We start from the raw sequence: 12,997 nt of genomic DNA on the forward strand, positions 1-12,997 counted from the left end.
CAAAACTTTAACACATTTTAAAAGATGGCATGTGGAGAATTAGCTCACTAGTGCTTCACTCTGCCTTTATAGTTGAGTCAAATTGAGTCTTCAAAGATCTCTTTATCATGAAGTTTATTGGTAAATAATGCCTGTTTCTTGTCTTCAAAGAATTTAAAATAGCATTAATTTTAAATTCTGACACTGTGAAAGAATTACTTTGCTTTTTTTCTGTTTTTATTATTTATTTAGCTGATTGCTATTTCAGTTCTAAGAACATTATTATGATATAGTTAACCTATCCAGGAATATTTTTAACACAGTGAGTTCTGTGGAGTTCTAATATAAGGGGTCTTTATCAACTGAAAAATTACTCCATATACATTTTTTTGGGTTTTGTTATAAACCATGATAGCAATTGGACATCAGAGAAGGAAATAAGGAACAAAAGCACTGTTCCTTCTAAGGGTCTAAATGTTTCTCAGAAAAGGAAAGATAAAGTATGGGAACTTAGGACACAAACAGCTTTAGTTTTTACTTTAAGAATATAAATTTTAGAGGTGGGTATGGGTGTGGCTATAAAAGGGCAACACAAGGGATCCTTGTGTTGGACTTTTCCTTATCTTGACTGTATTAATATTTTAGTTGTGATATCGTGATATCATTTTGCAAGATGTTATCATTGGGAGAAACTAGGTAAAGGGTCCCCGGAATTTCTGTGTATTATTTCTTACAACTTTGTGTGAATCTGCAGTTATCTCAAAATTAAAAGTTTAATTTTAGAAAAGAATATAAGTTTTATTGAAATGATTTAAAAATAGTATTTTGGGCTCTGGAATTACCTATGAATGAAAATTTTAAAACACGGTCTTCAACAGTTTTTTGAGGGAGCTTATTAATTCATAAATACTTCCCCAAATGGGGAGGTATGTTGCTATAGTTAACTCACAATTTTTCTAGCAAGTAGATGAATTTTTTAATGATTCTGAAGAACAGTTTGTTTGAATTGTTTTATACATTCATTAGGATATAGATGTGTCTCCTGCTAAAACACAGAAAATAAAACCGCACTATTAAGGACTCAATTTGAAACCTAATTTTTTAATCTTCTCTAGTTTTTAGCATTCACTGGGGTAGGTTGATTTATACTTTTTTGGTAAGGAATTTTTTGAATACAGAACTAGTAAGATAGGGTAATGTGGACATAAATAGATGTGCCCACTTCATGGCTGTCAAGGATCATGATGATGTGATCAGTAATGGTCTATGACTTCACTGTTATAATTAGCCTTATAGTTCACATTTAAAGACCTTTTAGTGTAGCAGCCGCAGAGAAATTTATTTTGTGCATACGTGTGTACCACTGTCTAAAGCAGATGAGGTATCCAAGTGACTTTTTTTTAATCTATTTTGTTTGTTATTGTTAGGATGGCGCCCTGCCTTCAAATACTACAACATGTGGATATCACTACTTGGAGCAATTCTTTGTTGCATAGTGATGTTTGTCATTAACTGGTGGGCTGCATTGCTAACATATGTGATCGTTCTTGGACTTTACATTTATGTTACCTACAAAAAACCAGGTAATTACATTTTGTAATCCAAGTATGAGAGAATGAAGTTTTGGATTAGAATGGTGGATTTAGAAATGAAATGGACAGAGAAGATACTGTTTTAACTATCTCAGAAACAATTATTTCTCTAATATGCTTATTAAGTCTCTAAAGTAACAAATGTCTAAAATCATCATTTGTGTCCAGACTGTTTGTTTATTCAGTAAGAGGTAAAATTTGCCTGTTCAAATAACTTAAACTGTTCAGTACTATAATAGTACTTTATAACAATCATAGATCTGCCTCTTTCCTTTTAGACCTTTGGCTATATAAGCAGTAATTTTTAAATGTTTTCTTTATTTGTAAAAGGCTCATTTTGAGTTGCACACACAGTATGTCTGCAGCCCTATCATCCCAGTCTTTTCTAAGTTGTACTTTTTTTAAAAAATGTAATTGTAGTTCAGATTAGCATTGTCTTAATTTCATGCCATGAACTTGAACTACTGAAAGTCCTGAGTACAATAGTTTATTTTAGCAATTGACTTTTTAAATGTGAAAGTACTTGTTATTGATGACTTGTTACAACCGGTATTAAGCTGCTGCATGGATACTGTCTTCCCACAGATGTGAACTGGGGATCCTCCACACAAGCCCTGACTTACCTGAGTGCACTGCAGCATTCGATTCGTCTTTCTGGAGTGGAAGACCATGTGAAAAACTTCAGGTAAGTCATAAGGTAACATAGAAACATTTTGTCTTAGGTGGCGATCAGTTCTTCCTTTATTGTTCAGTAACATTTTCATATGCTGATACTTCATGAAAATTTCTCTAAAAGCATAGGGTATTGTTTCTTGTTTTGGTTTGATTTGAGCAGTTTATTCAAAAACAAGGTTGAGGTTTCTTGTTATCAAAATTTTACAAAGAGATAAATTATCATCTACCCTGCAAAAATGTTGTGAAAGTTTTGGAGGTCTCTCGTTTGAAAACTTTTAAATAGTAGGTTTCATAAAGTAAACTTTTTTTCCCCCTCTGTGGCCATTTTTTTTTCCCCTCTGTGGCCTCAGTAGTTATATAACTACTGAGGATGAAATTCATAAAAATCCCCTTTTTGCAATTTTACTAAGGCAGTAAATATTTTCATGTTAGTGGCTTCATTCTCATTGTGGTACTGGAAACCAGTTTTAGTGATAAAGAATCAATGGCTTAGAGTGAAGAGTATTTCTTTCTTCAATAAATTACTTTATATTTTATCTTACAATAGTTTATCAGTTATCATTTTAAAAACTATCCCTTAATTTCACATGCTTCTAATAATTGATGAGATTCAGTTACTAAAGCACTGTTGTAAATCCACGAGTATTGTTTATTTATATAGATTCTTAGAAATTGTAGATTATTACTTATACCAAGCTAAAAGTAGGCTTGTCATTTTTAGACAGTAGATCATTAGACAGCCGTTCTCATACTGTTCATGTAAGCCTGGTTCTGAACAGGTGACTTTCCACAGTCATGAGTAATCATCTCTCACTGGCTTCTGCACAGTAATCACAGAAATAAATTCCTTGTTTCAGTAAACCAAAAGGCAAAATCTTTTTTAAAGAAAATTTCCAGAGTGAATATGTGCCGGAAAAGAAGTGCTCTACCAAATTTCTCCCAGGAAGAAACATCTTTGTATATCTTTTTGTTAACTCTTTGGGTTCTCCCCTCTGCCCTGCCCCCAACTTTCTTCTAGAATGAAAGTTTTCCAGAGACCACAGCTCTTCAGCTTTGGAGTAGAGAGAAACTGGAAAAAGAAAAAGAAATGAGAGCCCTCGGAGGAAAACTTTAAATGCAGCATATTTTGAACATTTTGACTAGTTGATGCCAAATATGGCAGAAAATAGAAATCATTCCTTTATATAAAAAGTTGTATTCCAGAACTGAGAGTATGACCAAGAGTCAGAGTTAATTTGCCATTAATAAAAAACTGTTGCTTTGGCTTATTATAGTAATGGGGAAATTTTTAAAAAATTTTATTCTAATAAGTGTTTTAAAATTTTTATCAGAATTATACATGAACATAGTTTAAAGAGGAAAAACTTAGGTTTGTCATGAAAATTAGCAATTGGCCCACTTCTCAAATCCCTGTTTCTCTCATGCCACAGGCAACCACTTTTAACTGAATCATGTAATATTTACTTCATATTCCCAAATAGAGTGTTTGTCTTGTTGTATTGTTTGAGTTTTAACTTCAGGCGTTATCTGTTGATTTCTTTCATCCATGTATGCCCACCACACATGTGCACCCTTCCCTTTACCCCACTGTCCCAGGGTATTTTTTATGTCATTATTTTGATTATATTAGACTTGATATTTATATTATGACATTTTAAGCATGATTCAAGAGCTCAGCCATATAGTAAATTATGATTGCTTTTTTTTTCCTGTACAGGCTTTTTGTTTTCTATGTAGGCAATAATTTTTTTTTCCTGTTTAAATTTCTATTTATCACTATCTCAGCATTCACCAAATTTGCCAAAAGATTTTGTTTTCTTCACTTCATAGTTTCTATTTCCTTGAAGTGTCTTTCTCACTATTTCCTGCCTCTTTAATTTGGGTTCTTAGATTTAGTGTTGTCTGAAGTTATCTGTGATCCTGGGGCAGGGAAGTTCTGCATTGGTGGGTGGGGCTTGTCAGTGAAGTCCTTAATGTAGATTAATGTGGCTTTGCTGGTTCTTTAAGAAATTTAAGTCATCTTAAAGGTTTTCTATTTTGATCTGATTAGATTTCTCAGAAAAGAATCTTTTAATCTTCTGCTTGTTGATAAAGTTCTGGCTACCAGAGTTCTGAGAGCCAGGTGGGAAGGCAGCTCAGAGATCTCACGGTTCAGCATATAGTAAATGTTCTCCTAACTCCCCTACTTAAAGTAGCTGCTTATGCCCTCAGACCAGAGGTCTGGGACATATGCTTATGCTCCCAGACCAGAGGTCTCTCTAGCAAATAAGCCCTAGCCTAACAGGATTGGAGAGGGACAGGGACAGTTGCCCATCATAGTGATGGAAATGATTTGGGTTCATCTAGGTGCTTCCTATGCAAACTTTAAATCAGTCCTTCTCATTTTAGTTTCTTTAACATATTGCCGCTGCCATTTCCAGAGACATCTATTGCCTCTAAGTCCTAGGCATTTTGATGATTCTTAGGTGTAAAATCAAATGGCTTCACAGTTTTCTCTTATGCTCATTTGTAATTTAGCCTTTTCCTGATTTGTCAAATCCTTTATTTTTCTTCCATCTGCTTTCTGGCTTTCAAAATTTCAATGCTATTGTGTCCTATCCTGTTTTCCATATTTTTGATGACTTAAAAAATCCCATCATATTATGGAGATTTTTAAGGAGGGAGTAAAGGTGAAGGCAGATGTTCATGCTCTTTCATTGTTACTAGAAGTAATCCCTAATATATTTTGTTCTATACCTTTCTTTGGAATGATAAAATTACACCCAAATTATGCCTTTGTGGTGTGTTTACTATTTATTGATAGTAAAGATAGGGACCACAAGTTCATTTCCCTCAGTAATAGGTTATATTAGTAATAGGTTAAACTACCATAACAAAAAGCTGAAAAAATAAAGTGGCTAAACAAGGTAGATATCAGTGTTACATGACAGTCCAGAGGTAGATGGATATTCATGGCTGGTAAGTAGATTGGCTGCCCTTGGTCATTCAAGTTCCACATTCCTTTTATCTGTCAGTCTGCCATTCCCTAGGATGTGTTTTTCTGTCCATGTGGTCAAAGACATCATCCCCCCACCCCAACATGGCCTAGCTTACAGGAAAGGGGAAAAAAGTATGGAGGGTGGCCAGCTTCCTTTTTAAAGGACAGGACAAGGAATTAGGACGTCATATGGGCTGGAAATCAGTCATAGGGCCACTTTTAGCTGCTAGGAAGGCTAGGAAATGCAATGTTTAGCTGGGGAGCCATGTAGCCTGCTAAAGCTCAGGTGGAGAGACTGGACTACTAGCAGTCTGGGCCTTAGAGGAGGACTTCATATTTGATTGCCCCACAGCAATTCCCCCAAGCAGAACTGGCTTTTCAGATAGCTTGCTAAAATTCTGAATGAGTTAGTACCATTTTTAGGTCTTTATTCACGTTTTCCTGCTTATTTTATAAGTATAGTTAGGAACTACCCTAACAATTTAGTAGGTAAGTCAGAATTTTTAGTCTATTTGCTTTTTGTTGAAGTTTGTTTTAATTATACACATTGTGGTTCATTTTGCTGTGCAGTAGAAGCTAACACAACATTGTAAAGCAACTATACTCCAATAAAACTTAATTTAAAAAAATAAATAATCAAAATCTTAAAAAATTTTTTTTTTCTGAATCTGTTTGAATTTATAAAATGGATACCTGAATTATTTTTCCTCAAACAAGGTTGATTTTTATTTCTCATCAACAAAAATCGAGTTAAAAATACATGAAAGTCTTGCCACTGTCTTGTGTTTGCAAAGGCAATTGAATTCAATTTTGGCTTTCATCATAATTAATTAGAATTAAAACTTTTAGTTCAAATAGAAACCTTTTCTTCACCACAGGTGGTTTTACTCATATGACATCATTAAAATTAAGCTAGATTAGGGAGGGCTGATATTACAAAGTAGAAGTAAGTATGATGTGATCAAGCTAAGAAGGAAAGTGACCTGTTTTTTACATGAAGGCAAGGCCATGCTCTCAGGAAGTTTTGTGGACTCTGTGAAAGAACTGGAATATTTATTACCTTTATAAGATGAAAAGTTGTTACATGTTTTTTTGTTTTTGTTTTTTTGTGTGTGTGTGTGGTACGCGGGCCTCTCACTGTTGTGGCCTCTCCCGTTGCGGCACACAGGCTCCGGACGCACAGGCTCAGCGGCCATGGCTCACTGGCCTATCTGCTCCGCGGCATGTGGGATCTTCCCGGACCGGGGCACGAACCCGTGTCCCCTGCATCGGCAGGCGGACTCGCAACCAGTGTGCCACCAGGGAAGCCGTGTTACATGTTTTTAACCAGCATGGTCATTTCTTTCTGTAGTGCCTCCCAGAATCTTGATGTATAATATTACCTATTAATTTAGGACATTTGGTATGATGGTTGTTCAAAGAAGGTTTTGTTTTTCTGCATTTCTCGTGTACCAAGGAACCCTAGTTATGTCATCTTCTGTGAGAATCTTGTGGCCTGTCTTGAGGACAGTTGCATAAAGGAGTGTCTAGTGTAATAATATATTCTTAGAGAAGCAACTTAAAATCATGTCCATGTTATCAAAACCCTAAACTTCTCTTTCTTTTTAATCTTAAATTAGGCCACAGTGTCTTGTTATGACAGGTGCTCCAAACTCACGCCCAGCTTTACTTCATCTTGTTCATGATTTCACAAAAAATGTAGGTTTGATGATCTGTGGTCATGTACATGTGGTAAGTACTAGTTTTGTTTTCTATATTAAAACATTTTTCACTCTGTGTATATCATTTGTAATTTGTGGAGCTTTCTAGATTTGAAATAATTTGAGTAGGTCTTAGCAAACCATATTGCTTTGACTAAGAAAAATTACTTCCCGATAACTAAGGAACCTAAATGGAATTCAGTATGTGTTTTTTCTTGCTGATAAATCTCATAAAGTCCTGAGAATACTGGGAACATATACTTATCAGAAAAAAAATGAGACTGGAGGAGGTGGCCAAATCATGGTAGATATCTAGTATCTGATATGTAAGAAGAGTAGAGTGAATGCTGAATTTCCAAATTCAAACACTTTAATTGCTCATTCATTTTAGTTTTATTCATGAGTAAGGAAATTATTAAAAATAGGGATAAATGGTCATCCAAAAGTAGTTTTTTGTTTTTGGCATCTTGGCTATTGAAAACAATTACTAGATGATGGATCACCTTTTCTGCATAAGAAATTGGAGTATTTGCCAGATTAACTTATATCCCAGGCTCTACTGTTCATTTTATTTTGGTGCTAGAAATGCATGTTATATGCCCTATGTCCCAGCCCCTGCTAGAGTTGATCTTCTACTTGTATGGTAGCAAAATGAGTGTGCATGCACGTGCGTGTGAGTGTGCATGTGCGTGTGTGTGTGTAGGGTAGTGGAAGAACACACTGAGACACTGACTCCACTCAGGACCTGTGGAGTTTCACAGGTTATCTCCACGTAGATCAATTCAGGTTGGGGTCTTGAGCATAAGAAATTACAAAGGGGAAATTTTTCTACTAGGAAAGATAAATTGGAGTTTTCCTTGTCTTATTCATGTATAATTAGGGTGTACTTTTAATCTTATTTTTAGATTTTTTAAAAATACATTTTAGGTAAAACATGTAACACATTTTATGTGTTGCTTACATCAAAATAGAATGGCAAGTTAAAAAAGCTCATTTCCTTTCTTGTGTCATTTCATCGTTTAACAAGTACAAAGAAAAAATGTATTTATATAGCTCACTTTGACTTGTAATGATACTTCTAGGTTTCTGAGAATTAACAACTCAGACATTTGAGACAAACAAAAAATAAGATGGGAAAGTTTCCATAGAAGAACAGAAGGCTCTTATTTTTCTCTGTGTAATCTCTTCTCCATTTTCAATAATTTATAATTTCTCTCATTTACTAGTATCAAAACATTTATTTTTCAAAGTCTGTGTTTCTTTCTCTCCTCTTCTTCCTTCTACTGCCACCCTCTGTGTCTTTGTTCCATCAACACTGTCTTTTCATAATCTTTATTGGAAAGAATTCACTGACATGAAAATGAAACGCTATCATTATACTTCCCTTCTCCCCCCACTGCCATGTTTAGACACCTTGTTTAAACCAAGATAACAGGAGGATTTTTATAAAAGGGGAATAGATTACCTTTCAGTTAATGACATTATTAATATTTTTACCTTAAAGGGCCCTCGAAGACAAGCTATGAAAGAGATGTCCATTGATCAAGCCAAATATCAGCGATGGCTTATTAAAAACAAAATGAAGGCTTTTTATGCTCCAGTACATGCAGATGATTTGAGAGAGGGTGCACAATATTTGATGCAGGTAAATTTGTTACATCTTTCAAATGACAGTATTTTAGTTTTGTGTAAGCTCTCAAAAACTTTTTTATTCCAGGTTTCATTATTCACATTAATAAAAATCATAAATCTTTAAAATATCTTTACTGAAGTAGAATACTACAATTTGTATAATTTGAGAGTTACAGAAATACTGTGCTGTTGGCTGACAGTGAAGAACCTCTTTGTGAATTATCTTAGCCTATTTCTGTCCTTTTCCTAAGATAGTTCCCATTCACTCCCTGTTGTGTTAAGTAATGGCAGTCCTTATTTAATTTTTTAAAAATTCTAATTCCCTACTATATTTCTCACTATTATTTTACTGGTGCTAAACTTAGACTTCTCTTTCGGTTTTGTGTGTGTCCTAGTAACCAGAATGTGGGATTTGGAATCAGTCCTAGGTTTAAATGCTAGCACTGCTACTTCCTTATTATGGATTTCAGACCAATTAAGTTATTTAACTTCTCAGAAACTCAGTTTCTTCAACTATTAAAGGTTGTAGGGAGACAGTGTTTGCCGACTTATTTTTATAGGAACCTCTTTCTTCAAAAGAAAGCTTAAGCAAAAGCCCATTGAGTGTGTCGATTGTGGAGCTGCTTTGTTAAAGTAGAGGTGGGGGACTCAGTGCTGTCACTGGGCCCTTTCTGTTTTGTGTTTTTTAAAACTTGACAAGCACATGGTTAAGAATAGCCTAGGCTATCCTCAGGAATAATAAGGGGTGGGAGTGGGATTGCTTTGCCAGATATAAAGCCTTATTAGCATAAAACTATAGTGATTAAGACATTGCGGTATTGAAGTAGAGACAGACAATTCAACTGAGTAGAAATAGAGCCACTCATATAGGAAATTTAATACATGACAGAGGTGACACTGAAAAGATGAGCTGGGATAGTTGATTATCTATGTGAAAAGAATATATAACACATCCTTATAAAGACCAAACAAAAAAACATTTCCAGATAGATTAAAGACCTAAACATGAAAGGCAAAATTTGTAAGCTTTTAGAAGAAAATAGAGAATAATTTTATGATCTTGGACTAGGAAAGAAGTTTTTAAATGAGACACAAAAATTTGAATTATGAAGAAGAAACCAATTATTTTTTAGTTAACATTTATGAAATTGTGCTTCAAAAGAAAGCATGAAAACAAAAAATGAAGCCACAGACCTAAAGAAGATAATGTTACCAGCAAAAGAATATGGTCCACAATATATAAAGAAATACTAAATCTATAAGAGGAAAAAAGAATAGCAAACGACATGCAAAGAAGAGGAAACCTAAATTACAGAAGTAAAAATTAAAACGCAGTACAGCTTTATTCCATACCCGTCAGATTGATCAGAATCAGGTCTGCCAATACCAAGTGTTAGAAATGGTGTAGAGCACTTGGAAATCTTTGCACTGCTGTAGTAAATGTAGACTGGACAATCACTTGGGACAGCAACCTGGCAGTATTCTGCATCTTTGAAAAGTGTGGATATCCTGAGACATTCCATTCTTAAGTGTATACCGCAGAGAAATTTTACACATGTGAAGAAGGCTATGTGAAGTTTCATAGCACTATCATTTCTTACAGTGAAAAGGATATTAAAGTAACTTCAACAGCCATTAATCACATTATTGAAAATTGTGGCATAATCATGCAGTGGAATTCCATATAGTGTTGAAAAGGTACTATACATATCAATGAGGATAAACCTCAGACAGAAATGTTAAGGAAAATAGCAAGTTAAAATAAGAACATGAGTAATATGAAGATATTGTAAATTTTTTAAAATATGTAACTTAAAAATTCATATGTATATATGCCTAGATAATATCTTAAAAATACAAAGAGATCTTGAAAAGGATACGTTGGGTGCTTGATATGTATTTGTGAAGTTTATTTTCTTAGGCTGAGTGGTGGATACATGATTATTTATTATTTTATTCGCTTCTGTATGTGAAATATATAAATATTTCAAACGGAATGCTACCCCGGTCATGAGGTTGTTTCTAGTGGGTAAATCTTGCTTGCTTTTGTGCAGTTTATAGGAATACTTTGATAACTACTCTATGTATTTAATAAATGTTATGAAGGAAATGAAAATATTTACTTACAGCAATGGTTCTTAACTTCAGCCTGCATCAGAATCACGTGGTGGACTTGCTAAAACACAGACTGCTGGGCCCCATCTTTACAGTGATTCAGTAGGTCTAGGGTGAGGCCCAAGAATCTGCATTTCTAACAAGTTTCCCGGTGATCACGCTGCTGCTGCTGGTCCAGTCCAGACACTATACTTTGAGAACCACTGCCCTCGAGGGTTTCTGTGGTATAAATGATGATATTGTAAACTGGCCAAGAGTTAGGAACCATCCTCCTTATCATTCTCCTCTACCTAACATACTCACCCCCGTGGGTCATGACAGTTTCACCAGTGTGGGGCAAAGGGAGCATACATAGAACAGTGTCATTTTGACAGTGCCCTATAAACCTGGCAAGTGCTATTCCCTTTATGAAGATGCCCAGGAGATGGTTTATTCCAGTGGCAGAGCTGTCTGAGGAACTGTTTAAAATATCCTTACAGATAGGTGAATTGCCTCTTTAGAACTAATCACTGAAATTTTAGTGTAAGTTGCCACTGAGTGTACTTCTCTTTCCTTCGAACCTTCTCGAAACCTGTTACATAAAGTGGCAAATGCCTTTATGTCTGTTAGAGGTTTATAATCTTTGTCAAAACAGTTTTTTGTCCATTGATTTCTTTATGCAGTGACTTATTTTATAGTTCTAGAGGTGCTGTTTTAGATGGGTTTGTTTTACTATACTTTACATTCTGACTTTTCATTTCTTTTTCCCTTCATTTGTCTAGTTATTAGTTATAATCATAAGCATTTATTTAGAGATTCACTGTTTTAAGGAGAGGTAGTCTAGTCAATAATTTGCTTATGGAGCCCTTTGGCAGTAAGACATTAACACTGCTAACTTCTTTGTTTAAATGGATTTTTCTTTTCTTTTTTTTTTTTTAAGGCAGGAGCCAATTGATTGTCAATCCAATTTTAAACATTCATTTTAAATTAGCAAAAAACTCTTGTTTTTACAAAACATTCAGATTATATCATGATGCCCTTTAAATCAAGTAGATCTCTCTTAGTCTTACTGTAGCTATAACTACCTGTTTTCCTGAGGAAAGCTAGTCTAGAATTATCCTGTAATATATGTTGAGTGTTTCTGAAACCTTTCCTCTTCTTCATTAGCCACATTTTGAGGTAAACAGCAATTTTTTTTAATTTACTAAAAAATAGTAGACCGAAATAACATTGCCAATAAGAATATTTAGAATATAAATTATACCTGGAGTCTGTCATACAGAGTGAAGTAAGTCAGAAGGAGAAAAACAAATACCGTATGCTAACACATATATGTGGAATCTAAGAAAAAAAAACAAAGTCATGAAGAGCCTAGGGGTAGGACGGGGAATAAAACACAGACCTACTAGAGCATGGATTTGAGGATATGGGGAGGGGGAAGGGTAAGCTGGGACAAAGTGAGAGAGTGGCATGGACATATATACACTACCAAACGTAGGGTGGATAGCTAGTGGGAAGCAGCCACATAGCACAGGGAGATCAGCTAGGTGGTTTGTGACCACCTAGAGGGGTGGCATAGGGAGGGTGGGAAGGAGGGAGACGCAAGAGGGAAGAGATATGGGAACATATGTATATGTATAACTGATTCACTTTGTTGTAAAGCAGAAACTAACACACCATTGTAAAGCAATTATACTCCAATAAAGATGTTAAAAATAAAAAAGAATATAAATTATAGCCAAGTCCTGTAGCCCCTTTCCAAATATATATACACACATATATATAATGCCATGATATTAAATTAACTAATGATAATTTAAAGCCATCACTATTAGCTCAACTTTTAAAAACTAACCATCTAGAACATGAAGCCAAAACTCTGCATTTTTGTTCAGTGATTCTTTTTTTCTTTTTTCCAGCCAATATTTTATTATAAACATTTCCATTGTCATCAACATTCTTTAATTAATGTAACATTTAATGACTATTTTTAATGGATTTAGCATAATATGCTAAAGCAATTTCTTTTTTTTAACATCTTTATTGGAGTATAATTGCTTTACAATGGTGTGTTAGTTTCTGCTTTATAACAAAGTGAATCAGCTATACATATACATATATCCCCATATCTCCTCCCTCTTGTGTCTCCCGCCCACCCTCCCTATCCGACCCCTCTAGGTGGTCACAAAGCACCGAGCTGATCTCCCTGTGCTATGCGGCTACTTCCCACTAGCTAGCTATTTTACATTTGGTAGTGTATATAGGTATATGCCACTCTCTCACTTCGACCCAGCTTACCCTTTTCCCTCCCTGAGTCCTCAAGTCCATTCTCTACATCTGCATCTTTA

The 12,997-nt window shown here is 34.9% G+C and overlaps 1 protein-coding gene across 2 annotated transcripts in view; it reads left to right on the forward strand.

Moving 5' to 3' along the window:
* SLC12A2 (solute carrier family 12 member 2) overlaps window positions 1–12,997 on the forward strand; it is a 130,242-nt gene that overhangs the window by 89,717 nt on the left and 27,528 nt on the right. For both annotated transcript variants that reach the window (XM_007102507.4, XM_028493197.1), the window contains exons 14-17: window positions 1,407–1,562; window positions 2,157–2,256; window positions 6,843–6,954; window positions 8,428–8,568. In XM_007102507.4, the coding sequence (XP_007102569.2) occupies window positions 1,407–1,562; window positions 2,157–2,256; window positions 6,843–6,954; window positions 8,428–8,568 (509 nt within the window). The remainder of the gene's footprint in view (window positions 1–1,406; window positions 1,563–2,156; window positions 2,257–6,842; window positions 6,955–8,427; window positions 8,569–12,997) is intronic.

The sequence above is a fragment of the Physeter macrocephalus genome, chromosome 8 (genome assembly GCF_002837175.3).
Source record: "Physeter macrocephalus isolate SW-GA chromosome 8, ASM283717v5, whole genome shotgun sequence".
In the NCBI taxonomy this organism is placed as follows: domain Eukaryota; kingdom Metazoa; phylum Chordata; class Mammalia; order Artiodactyla; family Physeteridae; genus Physeter; species Physeter macrocephalus.